General features: G+C 46.0%; 1 protein-coding gene across 5 annotated transcripts in view; it reads left to right on the forward strand.

The window, feature by feature from the left end:
* Window positions 1-20560, forward strand: part of LOC121443890 (BDNF/NT-3 growth factors receptor-like) — a 330682-nt gene that overhangs the window by 256969 nt on the left and 53153 nt on the right. For all 5 annotated transcript variants that reach the window (XR_005973721.1, XM_041645640.1, XM_041645641.1 and 2 more), the window contains exons 15-16: window positions 7581-7753; window positions 13626-13860. Coding sequence is in view for 4 of the 5 variants with exons in the window: in XM_041645640.1 (XP_041501574.1) it covers window positions 7581-7753; window positions 13626-13860 (408 nt within the window). In the remaining variant the exon portion in view is untranslated. The remainder of the gene's footprint in view (window positions 1-7580; window positions 7754-13625; window positions 13861-20560) is intronic.

Consider the following 20560-nt stretch of genomic DNA (forward strand, 5'->3'; position numbering starts at 1 on the left):
GCAGAAATACACACATAACAAATTGATCTTAAATTTGTATCAATAAACTAAGATCCATACCAGTGCAAATCACTATAGCAATCTACCTATAGTTCAGTCATCTAAAGTGGCCATGGGTGCCAAAGATGCTACTATCAGGCAAGGAAGCTACTGGGATTTCCTCTCTCCAAATATGTCTAAGGACACAGAGAAAGTGACAAAATGGCTCATCCCCTTCCATCCTGAAGCAGCAGAAAGACTCCTAGGTGAGAGGATACACACAGAGCTCATCAACACCATTCCTTGCCCTCACAAGTTCACGTCTCAGACAGATCTCAGTTTCTCCCCTTCCTTCCTCCTGTTTTACCATGGTCTTCACGTCATCCTACCCATCCTGGCTAATCACAAGGTTCCGCTCCCATCCTCCCCCCCCACCCCGCGCGCGCCTTTTCTACCATTTGCATTTACAGTGGCTTGTGAAATTTTTGTCTTCACAAAATGGGAATTGATGAAGAATTATCATATTTAAGACATTTATCAATATTTCCCCCAAAAGATCATCTTTGTGTTTAAATGTGGCTTGGGCTGCAGAAAATGCTGTCTGTTGAGTCTTCCCTGGGCTCTTGGAACAGAAATCACAGAACTTTAAATGATGTTTTGCTATGAAAGCTTGATTGTGTTTGGTTGTCCAGACATTACTTAGTAGTTCTTTACTTCTCTTTGATGTTTGTGTGGGCATATTCTCCTCTCTTTGTGTGGGCATATTCTCCTCTCTTTGTGTGGGCATATTCTCCTCTCTCTCTCTCTCTCTCTCTCTCTCTCTCTCTCTCTCTCTCTCTGTGTGTGTGTGTGTTTGTGGTTCTAGTTCTATTTTTCCAAAGAGAAAACTCTGACATCAAACACAACTTGAGGATTCACTTCATGCTTCTGTATCTCTTGGATGTATGAATTAAAATAGCTGCACACCCTTTTAATTTACTTTTACATGGTAGACTAAGTCACAGTCAAGTCAGGTCCGTGCTGAGCCACTAGCCACTTCCTTGTCTGGTGAACCGACTGACGGTGATGTCCTGGTCATTTCAGAGACTGCGCACTCATTGCCTTGCCCACATTGCACTCCACTTTTGATTTTATTTCCTATTTGGCCTTTCTTCCCTGTTACTGTCTCTAAGCTTGTTTTCCTGTCTTCGTAGGTCAGCATTTCCTATCACACAGCTTAATGGCATGCAAGCACAAACAGCACTGAGTCTTTTAAAGTGTGTGAATTAGAACCCAATGCTATGCCTCCCTTTGGGCTACATCTGAGCCTTAACAGCCAGCGTTGCTGTGAAAATAAATACAGCAGCATCAACAACCTGGCTAGGACTCTTATATTTGAAGTTGTCACTTGGCATGTAATTTAAGTTCTTCCAAAGGAGAGTTACAGACAGTTGGTTGAGCTGACATAGTTATTACTGGTTTCTAATACAGCGAGAGCATTTTATAGTGAACACTAACACCTTGGTATAATCATTTGGATTTTATTTCTACAGATGTCTGGGACCTACCTACCTACTACACTTTGTCATTGCTAAGATTCTATTTATACGAGTTCTTTCTTTCTTTGTGTTTATTAAAATATGCCTGGCAAAGTTCACTGTGTGTGAATTTGATGACTGCTTCCTTTACCCTTCTTTTTAGAGAAGAACCTGTTACTTAAAAAAAAAAAAAATTATGGCCACCACTTGCATGCTTGGCTTTCTGTTTTCTGTGGAAACCCTACAAGAAAGGTTGTCGGTCTTGATTCTGTCTCAACATCACATCTTAGAAATGCCTTCCCCTGTCCCCAATAGTCAAGCTGCACCTCTTTGTAGAGTGCAGTACTGGCTCTGCTGAAACAGTGCATTCCTGGCAGGAAAATCGGAGTCACGAATAAAGCTGGGTCACAGCTTGACATTTTCTGATACACACATTAGTACAGCAAAAAGAAGGACCTTATTAGTATAGTTTATTAAGTCAACCTATCTCCCATCATCATGTCAACATATTAAGATGAAATATCAATGAGATAGTTCAAATTTCGTTCGTGCCAAGGTCCCAAAATTCTGTGCTTGTTTCCCAACTAAAGCACACCAATTTAAAGTGGTAATTAGTGACATGGCGCTGTTGTCTCCTAGATCTAGGAAAGCGAAGATTTTCTGTTAACAGTAGATCTTGACCGGAGACCCTCTGGCACATTAGCCAAACATCCCCATTACCGCTGGCTGGCTGATCAGCTTGGAAGTGTCCTCATGTCTCTCTGTGTTTAAGCAGTGTAACAGGGAACAGGAAACCATAGCTGCTTCCATATTCTGTCTTTACCAAAGACGTGCTGACTTCGTGACCTCTAAAGTGCAAGAAGAATTTGAGCTCGGCCCTGTTAAAAGCCTGTTCCATCTTTCCTTAAGTCATCTATACCTTGAAGTACATCATTGTTTAGTTTGGGGAGGCACACTGTCACACTCCGGGTATGTCGCCTGCCCTCTAGCCAGCTTCTTATTGATTTTAAGTTTTTGCTTCAGCCTTTAAAATAAATTTTGATCTCCTTCTTTACCCTAACTTGTATTTCACTTCACTGGCTTCTCATTTCTGGGCTAGAATATATTGGCTATTGCCCCACCCCCTGGCTCTGAATATACGTACACATAACAGGTAGAGTCTTGCCTCTGCTCTGAATAAGCAGAGAGAGGACCCCAGCCTTGGAATATCCAGAAACCACCAGGAGAAAGAATCCACACTGCGAGGCAGCCTGGAGTGAGGGAACAGGGATGCATGCTGACTGAGCAAATGAGTCCATCAGATGCAGCTGAAGTAGGAGGATTGCTAAAGGGTGAGCTGGGCCCACACCCCTGCTTTCCTGTAGACAGGAGCCCTGCTACCAGCCAAACCTCCCATAATTGAGTAAAATGACAACCAGACACCGTTCCGAAACAGAAATGATATTTATAAACAGGGTCGATGCTGGCTTTTCTAGCTTCTGATTGCTGTCTGGCCCTGATTCTATCCTTACAAAAATTCTGTCCTTTTAACGCCAAATTCAGGATTTGAATTTGGCCAAGTCGTTACCACCATATTTCCCCAAATCTCTTAAAATAGAATTGAATCATAATTTCCAAAAAGGGCCCACCATGCAAAAATGGATGGGCTCACGGAGGATGCCAGGTTTGCAGGATGCATTTGGTCCATGAATAGTAAGATCGCTTTTGATTTAAAAAAATGTGACTGAAATGCAGTTTCTAACATTGCACTAAGAGTCCACACTGGGGAAGTGGAGACGCTGGCTGCTTGCCAAAATCCTTGGGCTGTTTCGGTCTCAAAAAAGATTCTGTTCTTCCTCTTGCCTCTCTTCTCTTCTCTTCTCTTCTCTTCTCTTCTCTTCTCTCCTCTCCTCTCCTCTCCTCTCCTCTCCTCTCCTCTCCTCTTCTATTCTCTTCTCTTCTCCTCCCCTTCCTTCCCCTCCCCTTCCCTCTTCTCCCCTCTCCTTTCCTCTTCTCCCCTTTCCTCCCTCCCTCCCTCCCCTTCTCTCTCCTCTCCTCTGAATCTCTCTTCTTCCCCCCCCCCCCCGCCTTTCTTTGTGTCTTTCTAGACTTTCTCTGTCTTTCTTGTGTTCTTGAATCCACGGGATATAATCAGAGCTTGCTGGGAAGGCTTTTCTGCAGGATTTGTCTATGCCCTATGACAAAGACTTTCAAGGATCCAACCCTTTTCTAGGCATGTGATAAACACAAGGCTTTAGACATAAACTTTCCTGTAAATCCTCACAGTCTCTGAACTGTGGGAGAGTGTGAGGGCCAAGCCCACACCTCCACATACAGCCTGACATTTCCTGGAGCCTAGAAGGCCCTTCAGGACATGATGGTCACCCCAGGAGGAGTGCCATTTTCATCCTTGGGTGGGCCCCGATACCTTACCCATGCATCTTTCATCTTACATGGACCCTTGTATGAGAAAACTGAATACAGGGACCTGTTCCCAAACTCAAAGCACAGCAGTGTCCTTCTTAACAAAGGATCCTGGGGAGCCTCCCAGCCCCTGTCTCCCTCAGCGGCCTCCCAGCCCCTGACTCCCTAGCGGCCTCCCAGCACTTCTAAAACGTGGATGGTGCTGCCTTCTTTCTACAGGAGTGTAAAACAGGGTTCAGAGAGGAGAAGGCTGTGGCCAGGATTTGAACCTGGAACTCTCAACTCTAGCCTAAACCTCTTTCACTTCAGCACCCTTGGAGCATTGCTAGGAGGATAGATGTGGGGGCTGAGTCTCCAGGACAGAGTGTTTTGGGCAGCCCTACGCCCCACTTAAAAGCAAGTCATACAACCTGCTTGTTCCTCTTGACTTTCGTTCTTTGTTTGACAGATCCAGCTCTTCCCCACTGTCTACTCACCTTTCCCTTCTGGTCCCCATCCTGCAGTCTCTACTGCAAGCCTTGGACATTAGGGCTTCTCTAGTTGCTTTAGGCTGAGTTAGCAGCCAGTGAGGTATTCGTGGTGTAGGCAGACGTAACACCCCAAACTAAAACGTAAGGCAGAGGCAAGGAGTGTGGGGATCTCTGTGCTTTTTCTGAGATCGAGGAAAAGACCTGGAGGGCGGCAAAACTCACCTCCCTGTTTTCTCATCCCCCTCATTTGCTAACTTCCCACTGAGAAATTCAGAAAAACAGGTGGAAGAAGAAAACTCCAAACCATGCTCATGTACGAAACCAAATGAAATAAAACCATCAACAGAAGCGTGTGGCACCTGCCTGTGTGACAGAAAGACGAAGACGTTTAGTCTGGACCCAACTAGACTAAACCTGGGAGGCAGAGGGGGTGTGGCAGCTCAGTTTCTCCTGATTCGAAGAAGCAGAGACCCACACCCTCGTCCTCTGCCGCTGTGCATCTTGTCAGCGTGCGAGGAGGAGTGCTGTTTCCATGGCAATGACCACCAGAGATTCCTGTCCTCTCTGAGCACTCCATGATCTGCTCCCGATTCCAGGCTGAATTGAGGTGCTTGTGGGGACAGTGGAGGGCCACGTCACAATTTCCCCTAAGATACCAAGACCTCTGGCCTGATAGACGTGGCACCTGTGACCTCTGTCTCTGTGAGTCTGGTCACAAGTCCTCGGAGAACTTCAAGTGCTGCCAAAGAGCTATAGTCAGGGAACCGGCCAGCTCCGGAGGCATGGCGATTGGCAGCGCTGTCTCCCTCAGTTGCTGCTTCCTGGGGGAGCCCAGTGTACTTACAGATGCTCCCTGTATGTGAATGGTGGCCCTTGAATGCAAACGGCATATTGGAAATCCAGCCTGTTACAGACTCAGCAATGACCTGCACCTTGTTCCCCCAAGTCTAAGAAAACACAAAAGACACAGATTTCAGTAATTCCCCTCAAGAAGACGCTGTGCTCTACAGGTGCCTTGCATTGGTGACGGATGGATCACGTGACTCAGGGCTCCACTCAGTTCCCTACAGGTTGGCCACAGAGCTAATTGAGGCTTCTGTGGAGATGAAGTCAGAGCTCAGACTCCCTCTCCATGTTTCCAGTCCATGTTGATATTGAGAATCTCCACGAATAAATGTCTCACTTGCTGGTATCTAACTCAGATGTGTCCTACAGGGAGTTTAGACAGTGGCCAACTGTGTGGTCTGTAGGTAACACCAGTCAGAAAGACCCTTGCAGGGAAAACATAATCCAGGAAATGACCGCCAGGGCCTGGAAATGACCGCCAGGGTCTGGAAGTGGCCACCACGGCCTGCCAGCGTTCTTGGATCCTGGACACAGTTAGTGCTAAGTTTTCTCAGTCAGTACAAACCTACTGAATATCCATGTGTTAGCTCTGTCCCAGGACTGAATCTAACTGGACACTGACATTCACTCCTGCCGTCTAAGCTTGATAAGATTGACAGAAGCCCCTGTGGGGAAGGACTTCTTCCTGTCTTTCTATCTTACAAGGGCCTTTGTTTGACAGTGGGCTACCCAAGCCATTCGGGCTCATCCCCACATCTGGAGAGCCTTACTTTACAGATCCCCTTTCTCATGGATAGTAACACTCATAAATTCTGGGGAGGGGGATGTAGACCCCATAGGGGAGGAGCATCACTCAACTTCCTATGTCAGCGACTGCACTCAAGAGAGCAACCCAGGCAAAGGAGAGAATCTGTGCAGGGCTGGAGAGGCAGGATCTACTGTTGCCTGAGCAGCTGCAGACATTCCATGTGATGGAGCAGAGCTGGAGGGTCTCAGGGGACCAGGGTGAAGGCAGAAGACCAGTGCTAATACAGGAGAGCCAAGCCAAGGCACAGGCCAAACAGTGGTAGGGAAGCTGGTTCCCTCGGGGCACTAGATTCATAGTTAACCATATAGACGTCTTTTCTCTCTATTTGTTCATAACCACCTGGGTCAGGATTGGGGTCAAAGTCTACTTCTTTCTCTTGGGGTCATGGGATCCAGTCGAGGGCTTCCTATGCGCTAGGCACACTAACCTCAAGCTTGCAATTCTCCCTACTTGTTCTCTATAGTACTTGCCTAAATGTATGTACCACCAAGGCCAGCTCAGTATGTGCTTGGCTCTACCACAATCCTGGTCAAATGACAATATGTGTCAACACAGAGTATACACATAGGATGTTGACTAAAAGCAGCATGGCTAGGACACCATGGAACGTATAGACTTCATGCTTCCTACCCAGGTCTGGATCCCGCCACGGGACTATCAGTGATTCTGCCACCTCTTCACACTGCTGTGCACCCTACGAGGCTCTGTGTACCTCACCCCTGCTCACACAAGCCCTGCTGCTGTGTTTCAGATCGCCTGCATCTCAGCCTTATCATCCTATAGCTGAGGGGACAGGACATTTCTGTGTGGGGGGACCAGGCTAGCGAAAGCTTTGAAAGGATCTCACATAAAGGTTGAACACGGTCCTGATTGCAGCTCGGAGCCTGGTCCACCAAGCCTCACTGTGCTTTTCTTTCTGAGGTCTCTTCAGAATTTAGTCTTTAAAGGGTCATATGATTGAGGCTGGAAGAAGCTACAGGGATGGTGCAGTGGTTAGGGACTGCATAATGCCCTTGTAGAGGGCCCACATGCCTAACAGCTATCTGTAACTCCAGCTTCAGGGAATCTGTGGTCCCCTACATACACACACACACACACACACACACACACACACACACACACCTATTTTATGGCTCTGTACACATACATCTGCATAGATGAAACTTAAAAAAAAAAAAAAACCTTTTTCAAGGGTTCCATGAGCAGAGGTGAGGTATACATAGTATCATGGAAGTCTCAATAGGCACCCGGAAGCGGCAGAAAACCCTGGTGATCATTGGTCCAGCCCATAGGCAAGCAGCATGGAGCCTGTAAGATAAACTCCCCTGGGAACTCAATGAGAATGGGCCTAGGAGACTGCTCCATAAGCTACAAACTTTTGTGCGCCCACGAGGGTGAGGCCTCGGAAACACAAACGTCACTTCCTTAAGGACTAGGGGGCTTCCTGACATTCCGGGTAATTAATGAGATACGTGGTCATCCCTTGTAGAGTTCTTAGGACTCACTGATGGCTTTCTTTACTGAAACAACCTCTCTTTGGTGTCCCCTTTTTAACAGACGCTGAAGGACGCCAGCGACAACGCCCGCAAGGACTTCCACCGTGAAGCTGAGCTGCTGACCAACCTCCAGCATGAGCACATTGTCAAGTTCTATGGCGTCTGTGTGGAGGGCGACCCTCTCATCATGGTCTTTGAGTACATGAAACACGGAGACCTCAACAAGTTCCTTAGGTACAGTGAGGGGTGGAGCCCCCTGGGCTTGAGAAGGGGCAGAATGTCACTGCTCAGATAACCAGGAGCAAGGATGGGAAGCCACTGGGAAGGGGAAAGGGAAACCCAAGCACCCGCACACAATGGACAAAGGAACAGAGGGAAAGGAGGAACACATTCCTTTTTCCTGCCTGGTCACCCCTCCTAAAGTGTAGTTAATTAGTCCTTCTGCATTCATTGAGCATTTGTTACATTTAATGACACTGTGTGTCTGGAAAAGTGTGCCAAGTGCACTACCCAAGACTACGGAAACAGAGAAAGCGAAGGTACTTAGGCAGCACCATAGATGTTGTAGTGGGGTCAGAGTGAAGCATCCGGGAGGGATGGCAGGAATGGGGTGGGGGAGGGGAAGTAGGAAACAGCTCCGGGCATGGAAGCTGGGGAGCTATTGTGTGGAGCAGATCTGCCCTCGGAAGCTCTTGGATCTAGAATGGAACAGACAGAGCCCAAAGACCAAAGATTTCAAAGGAAAAGGATGGGACAACATTTGACAGAGCCATTGAAGTCTTGCAAATGTGACTATTGCTAACAAGGTCCCCCTGAGCAAAGTGTATGTAAGCAGGGTCCCTAAAAGAGAAACAGAGTGTTAGCGCCACTTGGATTTCGAGCCCAGTCCTCATTAAGTCTCAGTTCAGCAAAGGCTTCTCAAGCAGTCCCATCCCTCAGACAGCGGGAGGAGGAGACACAAGAGAGTGGGAGGGACTTTAGAGTGCTCATGAGCCTCGAGGAAGTCATTTGTTCTGGAGTGTGAGCAAGTCACAGAGTGTCAGGGGTAAAGAGTGGCTTTTGAGGTGATGCCAGGGTACACCAGCAGAGCTGCCACCCCCGAGCAGATATGAAGCTGCTACCTAGCTGTGGCATGTATGAACTGAGTCTTCTCAGTGGTACTGAGCTCCAGCATGGCAGTTACAGTAGGCAAAGTCTGGAGAAGAATTCTCCTGGTGACCAGCTTGGTCATCAAGACTGCGGGCTGGCTGTCACCCTGGTAGGGTCCCCTGGTGAATGTCCCCATCCTGTGACTGTCTAGGGAGAAGCATACAGTGAGTCAGATACACAACACATGACAAGAAAGAAAGGAAATAATGTCTTCATTCTCATTGGGCAAAGACGGAAATAGAGATGGATCTTACATGTAAGATAATCGGGGTGAGGCACCACATTCCAGCATGGCCAGAGAACATGGGTTCTCCTCCTGAATGGGGCCTCAGCTCTGGCCCAGGCACCTTTGCCCCAAGTCCCTTACAGACCTCTCTATGTGTTCTTTTCCTTAAACATCAGCTGGCATCTCAAAATATTCGCCTGCACATGTAGTTTGGTGGGGGATTATAACTAGGAGAAAGAGAGGATGTCAGGAGCATACAGATCACCTCCCCTCCCTCGCCTCATTTTTCCTGATAAGGCACCCCAAGAACAAGCTTAGAGGGGAGTTATCAATAACTTTTGGTCCCATGGTCCCCTGTTTCTGCCATGTTTTCCTCTGTTCAGAGATTCAAAAGCCCAGTGAGTGTATTTTTTGTGTAATGGTCACTCATAGTCCTCCCCGTCCTCCTCTTGTGCCCCCGGCTGCTGCCCAAACAAGGAAGGAGAGCTTCCCATTTACTGCAAGATTCACCCTGCAGTCTTAGTAGGGATGGCCAAAGGGGACAGAGCTCACTGCTCTTAGAACTGGCTCTACGGGGCACTGATGTCTGGACCATTTTTACGGTCTGCCTTTTATACATACGTCTCAGTTCTTGCTTAGGCTGGATCTCTGCTTTCCCTGTGGTTGTGTGTGTACGTGCAGATGCCAGGTGAGATCAGGAGTGCACAGGGCAGTCAAGGCATTGAGAGGCAGCCCTAACCTGCCCTCCTGTGTTATCAAAGCATTCATTGTGGGAAAAAGTCAGGGGGCAGTGGCAGATTCTGGACTTTGCCGGAGCCGACATGAGAAGAAGGAAAATATTAACTTTGGTTGAGGACTAGTTGTTCCTGTGAGAGATATTTTCATCATTCCTCAGGCTCTCTCCCTAATCCAAAAACGTTTTTTTTTTCTTAAATACTATAACAAAATAAACCCACATGCAGTTATCTGGATGCAGTTTTATGCATCTGCATGTTCAGACATCTGTGTGTGTTTGTGTGTGTATGTTAAACGGTGTGACTAGGGGTGTTTGTGTATGAGTGTGCTCTGTGAGTGAGTGAACGTGTGTGTGTCTATTATGGGGGTGAGTATATGATTATGTGAGTTTAAGTACATATGTGTGAGTGTGTATTAGTGAATTGTGCTCTGTGTGTCAATGTGAGGGGCAGGGTAGCATATGTGTGTCTGTGTGTATATATGCGTGAATGTATGAATGAATGTGTGTCTGTAAGTGTGAGTATGTGTAGGTGTAACTGTGTGGATATGAGTGTATGTGCAAATGTGCGTATGTGTGTGTTGCATAAGTATATGTATTCAAGTGTAGGTAGATGTGAATGTATATGGGTATGAATGTATGTGCATGTGTATATGTGCATATGAGTATGTATGTGTATATGTGCACGTGTTTGTACATATGTGTATGCATGTGTATATATGCGTGTATGTGTATATGCATGTGAGTGTGTCTGTTACCACTCATCTTTGGGCTTTCTGTCAGCCACACCTAAGCTTCCCCTCTGCCTTCTGAGGCCTTCCCTTGGCATCCTATGCAGGGCGTGGAGAACTTGGAAACTCAGCTTGATTCCAGAATCTGCTACACTCTGGATCGGTGTGGCTGCCAAGGAGCAGATTCAGGTGCAGTGATGCACAGCAAGGACGGGCTGTCCTTTTCCTGGGAGGAAACCTGGCACACAACTGCCATGACAGATTGCCAAGCATCTTGGCAGTGCTTGATAAAGCCAGATGTCTTATGTCTCAAACCTTTCTCTTTATACCGAGCACAATGCAGCAGGTCTGACATGAGGTGGACAATGGGAAGGATAATTTCATTTTAAGAGTTTCACAGTTTTTCCCTTCAGAATCTCTCCCAAGTTCCCTCTTAATGTGGAGATAGATGAGTAATTTTCAAGCAATAACAAATAATATTTATTCAGAATTTCTATGCATAATAGATGTGTTAATTTATGAAAACCAAATAATATTTCAAAAATTTAAAGATAAATAAGCTCCCTATTTTATGCACAGTCTTGTGGCACAGTTAAAGAAGCCAACTCATGAAGCAGAGGATAGAACTGAGACTCCAGCCATGGCCTCTGGGCCGCTTCCTCGTTCCTGAGAAGTGCCTGTTACAAGGATGCATAGGGAGCATATGAGAAGGATAAGTCTTAGTGACCGGAGTTGGGTAACAATGGCTGGAAACAACTAATTGCATATTTTAAAACAGCTCTAGAGATAGTGTTATTAATACAAGGGGAGGGTAAATTTCTAAGATGGTGTGTATGTCAGTTATTTTGGTCTAACATACCTTATACATTATGCACATCCATAAACACGAATGACTATTATGTGCCAATCAACTTTATAGTAAACTTAGCAGATAAACTCACTTTTTAACAAATATGAAGGAGGCTGGGATACAGCTCGATGGTAAGGCACACCTTCCTCATCTGCACGAGCCCTGAGATCCGTCCCTAGCACTGCACATCCAAACAGGTGGTAAGGGAAGAGGTGTCAATTACAGAGCCCATTCAGTGCAGACAACCAGACCAGGAAGGCTGAGCAGCTTCCTGTAGGTCCCCTAGCCTGCTGCTGGCTCCCCAAACCAGTGCACTGGGGAAGCATTGCCATCACCACTCCTGGAAGAACAGCACACTTTTTTTTTTTAATTTTTGAGTGATATAGGAGGACCTAGGTTCTGCGATTCTCTTAAGAACTTGTCCAGGACATTCACCTGTCCTTTGTGGAAGGACATCTGCCCCAAAGGGAAAATCCTCGTTACATTCTCAAAAGCAAGCAGGAAAGGGGGTTCAAGGGTGTGAGAGCCTCCCCCATGCACGGAGCTACGCAGAGCACTGGTGTCTGGTGTTGGGTCTCCAGCTTCCCTCTGCTGCTGGCTGGTGCACAAGGCTGCTGCAGGAGGTTTGCAGAGATGATATGTTTCAGAGAGGGGTTTGGACACTTCCTTCCCCCTGGAATGGAGACCTCCTGCAGACTCAGGTGTCCAGCTTTCCGTAGCTGGAGCAATGACTGACATTGACTTTGTTCATTCCCTGAATACCTGACGTTTCTTAGTCTTTTGGATCCCCTATAGTTTATGTCTCTCAGTCCTTTACCTGAGTTTGAGCTTGGGGTGAGTCATCTTCTGAGGTGGGAAGGACTTTGGCATCCTCAAAAAAAGGAAAGCTCCCATTTTCCTCAGGGCTCTGTAGCTCCATTACAGACCCAGCTTTGTTTTTTTTTGTTTTTTTTTTGTTTGTTTGTTTTTGTTTTCAGATATCTCCCACTTTATAAAAAGCTCCCCCTAGCTCTATAAAAAAGTGCCCCTTCAGACTCAGTATTAATTCTTCCTCATGCCAACGCTCTAGGAGGCTGCTTAAAGGATCTAGGTTATAGAATGAAGAGACAGGCCCAGTAAGTTGCAGAATTACAGGACTCTCTTGGGTTGGGACTGGGCTCAAATTCAATTCTGACAGCCTGAGCTTTGGCTTCTGTGCCATGCTGTGCTCTGTTTTATAACCTCCAGGGACACTTTCTCAGGGCCCTTCCTGGGTGCCACAAAAGATGAAATCTGTTAAGACTTGCCTGGTAGGAAACCAGGAAGCTCCTCCCAAGAGAATGGGTAAACCTAGATATTCAGAGACAGAGGAGGAGACAAAGAATCCCCCCTACCTCCCACATAATATCCCCATGAGGAAACTGCAGATTAGTGAAGTTCAAAGACTTCCCCAGATGAGGGTGTTAGATAGTGGTGGACTGGAACACGCCCCACGCCTCTGCCAGAGCTTGTTCCTAGAGAAAGCAGGGTGAAAGGCCTGGTGACAGCATGCCTTAGAAATGCAAAGGCTATGTCTGGGCTGGAATAGTTCAGGGAAGGCGGGATGCATGCTAAAAATGTTGGCTAATTCTTGCCCTCTCATTTTCAAACACCCAAGTTGTTCTGGGACCCAAAGATGGAATCACCCACTTTCTTAATGGAGACCCCCTCCCTTCTTAGTCTCCCATAGAGTGGAGGGATGCTTTGCCCAAGCCATGTAGAGCGGGGTGGGGGTGGGAGGGCAGCACCTTTCTTAACTCCCTGCAGTGCCCTCTCAGGACACAAGGAGAACTGATTTCTGTGCGGTAGGCTTGTGGAGACAAATGACCTTTCTGGCTAGGACCCTAGCCTTGAAAGAGTCAAGGGCTTACTTGAAAGCCACACTTTGTCACACATCAGGTGGGCTGAAGGGGACCTTGAGCTACCCATCTTTGACAGGGACATTTGGAGTTGTCAGCGTTCGAGTAGGGTGGCCAGCTGCAGCCCGTTTGGAGGAGGCCTGGGGACCCTCTGATGCTAGGACCGGGCCTCCAGGAAATCCAGCCTCTCTCTGCCCCCGCTTTGACTCCATCTCAGCCAGGTTACACTCTCAGAGTTTGTGAGTTCGTGGCCAATGTCTGATGGCAGCAGAATTATGAATTACGGAAACATGAGTCTGTTGATGGGTTGGCATGAGAGAGCTCACTATTCTAGTCCACACAGCCCCCAGAATACCACTCAGGAGAAATGAGGCAGCCGGGCGCTCTCTCAGCTGTGGAGATAAAACTGTGGGTGAAATGGAACGTTCTGGCCTCTTATTCCCCTAAGTCAGGCAGTGTCCCCCAGCCCCAGTCGCTAAATGGAAACTGAGTCCCTCTAGTCTTCCAGCGGAGGCTCTAGCCTCTTGTATTCTCCCACAGGGCACACGGGCCGGACGCGGTGCTGATGGCGGAGGGCACTCCACCCACTGAGCTGACGCAGTCTCAGATGCTTCACATCGCTCAGCAAATTGCAGCCGGCATGGTCTACCTGGCGTCCCAACACTTTGTGCACCGTGACCTGGCCACCCGGAACTGCCTGGTAGGGGAGAACCTGCTGGTGAAAATTGGGGACTTCGGCATGTCCCGGGACGTGTACAGCACCGACTACTATAGGGTGAGTAGCTGCCCCAGCAAGGAGTTACCATTTCCGGGTGGAAGGGCCATGTATTCAGAAGGTTGGTTGAGCTGGCATAAGAAAATATCGCTGATGAATAGAAATTGACTCTTCATAGTTCTTGAGACCTCTAAGACCACGGTGGCAGTGGTGTGACTTCCTCCCGGAGCTCTCTCATCAGAATGCAGGTAGCTGTCATCTTTCCATGTCATCTGTTATCTTTGTTTTTCTTTATTTTTACATGCATGGGTTTTAATGGAAGAACACACTTCTAAATCTCCTCCTCCAATTTGGATACCAGCAAGACTGGACTAAAGTCCACCCTATTGGTCCCATTTTCCCCAAGACACCTCTTTAAAGTTCTACTTGGAACATGATGATGCTCTCAGTCATGTCTATGTCCAACATCTAAGTGTTAGGGAGAACCGTCCTTCACCCTGGCTTTCCAGATTATTGCATCTCATTGCCACGACAAAAAGGCGTCAGCATTTCCAGGGTGTTGACTGAGGACACAAGGATCAAGGCTTAACCAAGAACTTCCGTTTGATGGGGAAAATGATAGCTAGACACCGTAAGGGTTGAACGTGTATGGTTTTGTTTCAATAAACGGTCTCCAGGAGACCTTGGCGGCTCCCTCACAGAGCCACAGTGAGTGAAAGTGGCGGAGCTTTCACACAATGGTGCTGTGGGAAAAGTTCCGCCAGTCTGCTCTGGAAGAGTCCCTCACAAGCGGATAGACTTACAGATAGTGCTCCCAGTCCGTTGGCAACTTGGGGTTGGCACACTCGGAGAAAACAGAGGTCTTGGAACCTGGATGTGAAGAATGGGGATGTTTCTGGAAACCCAGCGATCATGGCAGAGGGAAGGTTTAGCATGGGCTTGAAATCTTCTGATTATTGTTTGTGTCACTTTCCCCCTTCCAGAGCAGGGTGGGGCTGGTGGAGGCAATGCCACTCTTGGCTTTGGCACAGCTCGTGGCTGTTTACCTTGACGACGAGCCCTCTCAGCTTGTATCCTATATCCTTTCCCACTGCCAACTCTGCTACACTTGGTTTAAGAAAATGAATCTCGCCCTTGTTCCATGCTCTTCAGCAGACTGTACTGTGATGGTTTTTCCTTTGATAAGCTCGTATCTGGTGTGTGACGAGTAAACAGAAGTCAAGTTGGGGGACTCCCTTAGTATTTGCAGAAGATGTGAGCAGCCTTACTCTTAAGGGTCCGAAACAGAACTTGGAAGCAGCACCTGCCCTAAACCTAAGTGGTTGACTTTTCCCAGGCGTCTAAAGTGCAGATGGTATTTTATAGGCATATCTGTTTTATTAAATTTGTTTTTCTTGGTGTGAGGTGGGGATAAGTATCTTCCAGTTTCAGAGAAACAAGGGGATACTTCTCTGAGGAAAGGTTTTGCTGATCTTCATGAGTATGAAAAGAAGAAATACATGATCCAAGTAGCAGCATTTTAAAAAAAATAAATGTTGTAAAGGACTTGGAACAGAGAAAGAATTCAATAAATGTTGTGATTTAAGTTTTATGCAAATCAATAAGGGCATATTTCATCCTAAGGCTAGGACCGAAGTAAGTGAAGCCCAATATTGTCAGAGCATCTCTGAAAAATAATTTGGAGAACAAGTAATGAAAATCTCGATAATAAAAAGATCAGCCACTCGACTCAAAACTAAGCAAAATACTTGAACAGATATTGTTCTAAAAATGGTAGGGAAGGACCAAGAAGCACACAGAGAGATGCTGAGCACCCCAGTCAGTAGGGGACTAACGGACAATGACAGTTACTAATGCTGTAACAAAGATGAACAGACAGTAATACGTACTGGTGAGGGGGTGGGGAAATTAAAATTCTCATCCATTGCTGGTGTGAAGGCAGAACTATGCAGGTGCTTGGGAATATAGCTTAGCAATTGCTTAGATTTTTCAACATAAAGCCACAATGTAACCTACCAATCCTATTCCTATGAATATGCTCAAAGGAATAAAAGTTCTGTTTACACAAAAGCAGGTATGAAAGGTATTTATGATGTCTAAAGAGTACAAGCAACTTAAGTATTGATTAACTTCCGAATGGATAAGCGTGACATGGTAAATCAATAGGCTGTTATATTGATAGGCTGCTATTCCGCCATACAAAGGAATGGCATCTGACCCATGGTCCAACATAGATAAAATGTAAAACATCCTATCAAGGAGCTGGAGAGATGCCCAGTAATTAAGAGCACTCGCTGCTCTTGCTGAGGACCTGGGTTTGGTTCCCACCACCGACCTAGTGTTGCACAACCAACTCTAACCCCAGTTCCAGGGGATCTGATTTCTGACTTCTTCAGGCACCAGGCACACACATGGTGCACAGACATAGATGCAGACAAAGCCTTAACACACACACACACACCAAATTAAATATATCTAAAAAAAATAACAAAAAGAAAACAGGATATAAAGAGAAGGAAGCTAGGCACCAAAGGCCAGTGTTGTGTGACTCCATTTACAAGAAGTGTCTAGAAGGAGAAAATCTAAGGAGACAGGAAGTTGGTTGGTCTTGGGTTGAGGGAAAGGAACATCAAAGAGTGACCTCTGCTGGGTACACTGTTTAGGTTTTGGGTCTGTGATTTCAGAATTATATAGTGGTTTAAGGTTCATTATAAGTAGACTTAAAAATCCATCAGCCTTGTGAACTTTTAAGAAAAGAAATCTTGAAAAAGAAAGCACTGAAATAGTAGCTGCCATTATTCATATATATATATATATATATATATATATATATATATATATATATTGATCTTGAACATCTGTGAATTATTTAAACAGTGGCATTTGTGGTCTGCCATCTTTGATTGTTGCTTGTTAGGCAAACCCTCCACTTATGCCTTAGTAAGACCCAATGCCTGGGATCCAAGCCTTTTGCTTTCCTGGGCACCCACAGGCATGTGGTATACATGAACTCGCACAGGCACACACACAGACACACACGCAGGCACATATATTAAAAAAAATAATAATAAATCTATAAAAATCCTTTAACTTCATCCCTGCTTGTGGCCATTACTCAATTATACTTGCAAAGTCTGTACTTTTTGGGGGGGGGGGGCTTTTTGTTTTGCTTACTCAAAATGAGGAAAAGGTACCAGCTTTCCACTGGCCACTGTTGTAGGTGGAAAGGAAGACAAGGTTGGTGGGTAGGAGCCTTGGGACGTGAGTTAGGTATTTTATTTAAGCTTTTTCTAAAATTTCAAAATGGTGGCTCACCTTTTGGCTTCATGGAAGCATCATCAAAGAATTAACTTGGGGAATACTTTGTTTATTGAAATGGTGAAGCATGCAACCCACCACCAAGTCCATCAAACAGGGAAGCAGGGATGATGCTTAGTTTTTCAGGAGAACTGCAAAGCACCCACTGAGGGAGACCCTGCACACCCTTGTCTCCACAGCAAATAACCCCATCTGTGAGATTAATCCTAATCCTCCCGCCATCACCCTGCCACCACGATCGTGAGCTTTTCTGGTGGATGCTTCTCCAGCACCTTCCACAAGTGCTTTCCCACTATTTTCTTCCTACATCACATTCTAAAGTGAGAAGTTGGTGTAGATGACGTTTGATGTAAGAAACCCACAGTAACCAAGGAGAGATTGGGCTAGCCTAGTGACTTAGTTCCTTTTCTGCTGCTGTGATGCAATTCAATGACAAAATCAGCTCACAGAACAGTGAGCCTCAACCTCCCAAACGCTGTGGCCCTTTAATACAGATCCTCATGCTGTGGTGACCCCAACCATAAATTTATTTTCACTTCTACTTTATAACTGTAATTTTGCTACTGTTTTGAATCATAATGTAAATATCTGTGTTTCTGAAGGTCTTAGGCAACCCCTGTGAAAGGCTCTTTCAACACTCCAAAAGGAGTCACGACACACAGGTTTAAAACAGCTGATAAAGAAGGAAAAGTTTATTTGTCTTAAGGCTCCAGAGAACTAGATATCCATAATGGCAGGGAAGGTGTGGCAGCAAGGAGTAGGTGTGGTAGCTGGAGCTGGAAGCCAAAAGATCTTATCTCAGCTGCACACACAGGAGGCCCTGAGAGTAAGCTGGAAGTGGGCTGACTAAAATCTCACAGCCTGCCCCCCCCCCCTACCCGTGATATACTTCTTCCATCAATACTCCCTATTCTAAAAGTCCCATCGTCTCTCCAAACATTGCCACCAACTGCCGCTGTTCAAATGCATGAACTTAGCGGGGACCGTTCTCATTTAATCCACCACACCTGGCTTATCTTACATGGAAAGATAGCAAGTAGGAAAGGACTGACTGGTTTGGGAAGTAACAGATCCCTAATCTTTAAGAATAATCTAAACCTACTAGGTGCCTGAGTCTTCTGCTTATGGTGACTTGTGCATAGCCTTGTGTAGGGTAGCCAGTGCACAACCTTGGGGGTGGGAGTGCACAAACTTGTGGGGTGGCCTCAGCTCCAGACTCTTGGGAATAGCTGGTGGCAGCTGCTCCTGGTCACGAGGGAGCTGGCAGCACCAGGAAGCCTGCACCTCAAACCCATTGCAGCTGAGCTAATTACATCCTCCCAGTGAAGAGTTTGCATGGAAACCAGCCCAGCATGGCGGGCCCAAACTACTCCAGCATTTTTGTTTTCTAGATTGTTCTAATTAGCAGCTCTCTGCACCAGCCCTCTATTTTGTTTGGATGATCAGAAGCAGATTTGTGTCATCCTGGGCTAGGACATCACTCTACTTGATCATTACTCTGCCACTGTGGACCCATTGAGTTCTCTTTTCTTTCTTTCTTTTTTTAATTTGCACTTTGGTAGTTTTCTATGTTTGGGTCTAATTTGAGTTTAAAATTAACATAATCTGTTGGTGACTAGAGAGACCCAAACAGCTGATATTTTAGCTTTTTAAATCCTTGGGCTTTAACTTTATGTAGAAGTGATAAGAAATTCCATCCTTTAATTCATCTTTTACTTAAGAGTGAAGAGAAAAGAAAAGAATGGATAAGATGATTTGTGGTAGGCATTTAAGGAGGTAAATGATACATGTTATCTAAGGAAGGCCATGTTCAAAATCCAAAATGTCAAAATGCTATCAACAGTGAACCCAGAAATCACCGCTGATTGCCCAATGCCAGATTCTTACCTAATAGAAAGAAAATGTGCTGCGCTAGAACATTCTGGCTGATATAACAAGTAGCCAGACAACTTATAGCCAGGCAGAGAACCAGATTATAGCTTGGCACCCTCCTCCCTACTACCCACAATGGAGTGAGAAGGCTGATGACCTAGACCTGACACAGCATGGAGGACGAGCCTGGATAACTTAGGAAACAGATGAGCAGATAAAGAAACCTAATGGAGAACAGCTGGAGAGATGGCCCGGTCCCTAAGGTTAAGAGCAGTTGCTGTTCTTGCTGGGGTCCCTGGTGGGCTTCCCAGCACCCACAGGTGAACGCTCAGTCCTAATTCCAGTTTCAGAAGACTCGCTGCCTTCTTTAGGCCTCTGGTCATCAGGCATGCATGCAGTACAAACACCTAAAAGCAGGAAAAAAATACTCAAACACATCAAATGAAAATAATTGGAAGCCTTTAAATGTTATTTTTTTTAAATTTTCAACAAAAATTAACTGTCTTACCTTGGTCCTCCAAATGATTGTGTTTATTTTTAAGGAATATTGTTACCTAATACAAACATTTCTAGATAGAAAGGTAGGAAGATAAACTCATTCTAAAATTGTTTCTAGTTTCTTATTATCTGGTGTACCAGCACTATTCCTCTCCGAGAGGCAGCATAAGATAATTCCCACCTCTCTTCCCCTCTTGCTTTCATCAGACAGGGCGGTTGCTCACAGATCTGTGATCCCTCACAGGTTCATACAAATACAAACTACAGCTCAGAGCATCTGACATCATCAAAATGAGTTCCTATAGTTTCCCTCCTCTAATGTGAGGGGACAGAGAGCAAGCCCCCTGCCTCTGAGTGTTTGCACAGACTGACTCCATGCGGGGTGGATCACCAAAGTGGTTGGTGATTGTTGATGGAGACAACCGCTAGGAGGGTATGTCACCTCCGCTCCCGCAGTGAGTTAGGAAGACACCCAGATTGGCGTTCGGCTGGCTCATATTCGGGTGGCTCAGATGCCAGGACTGCCAACCTCAGAGGGTGAAACCTGGGGTGATGTCCTACCTCAGGTGACTTCTTGGCAATGAGGGCATGAGCACTGTCATAGGCTGGCTTCCTCTGTCGATGTATGTCTAGAACACTTGAAAATGAACCCAACGTTCATTTCAAGGGAAAACTCAATCCCTTCCTGAAAACGCGATGTCCTCTGTGCCATCAGCTCCCATTTGTATGTGTCATTTCCTTATTTTCTTTGTCATATAAAACGCGTGCACAATGACTCTTGACTGTCACACGAACAATTATAGATCTTTCTAGTTGGGCTCTTTTGCTTAAAGTGGCTTCAGAAAAATGAGATATTGTCTGTTCTTTGAAACCATCTTCTCTCAGTTCTTCTCAACACTTAGAGCATAGTTCAGAGGAACCCGTCTGCCAGAGAGAAATCAGAACATTGAGTTCAGGCTAATTCTGTATTAAGAGAGATTAGCATAAATTATTTCAAGTTCCTAAGTTGGTTTAGTTTGCATCCAAGCTTTCCTAAGAACTTTTTACTTCTACTTTTGAGTTTTAGTAAGGT

Source organism: Microtus oregoni, unplaced genomic scaffold (assembly GCF_018167655.1).
Source record: "Microtus oregoni isolate MIOR12 unplaced genomic scaffold, Mior012 000114F_ref0000099, whole genome shotgun sequence".
NCBI lineage: Eukaryota > Metazoa > Chordata > Mammalia > Rodentia > Cricetidae > Microtus > Microtus oregoni.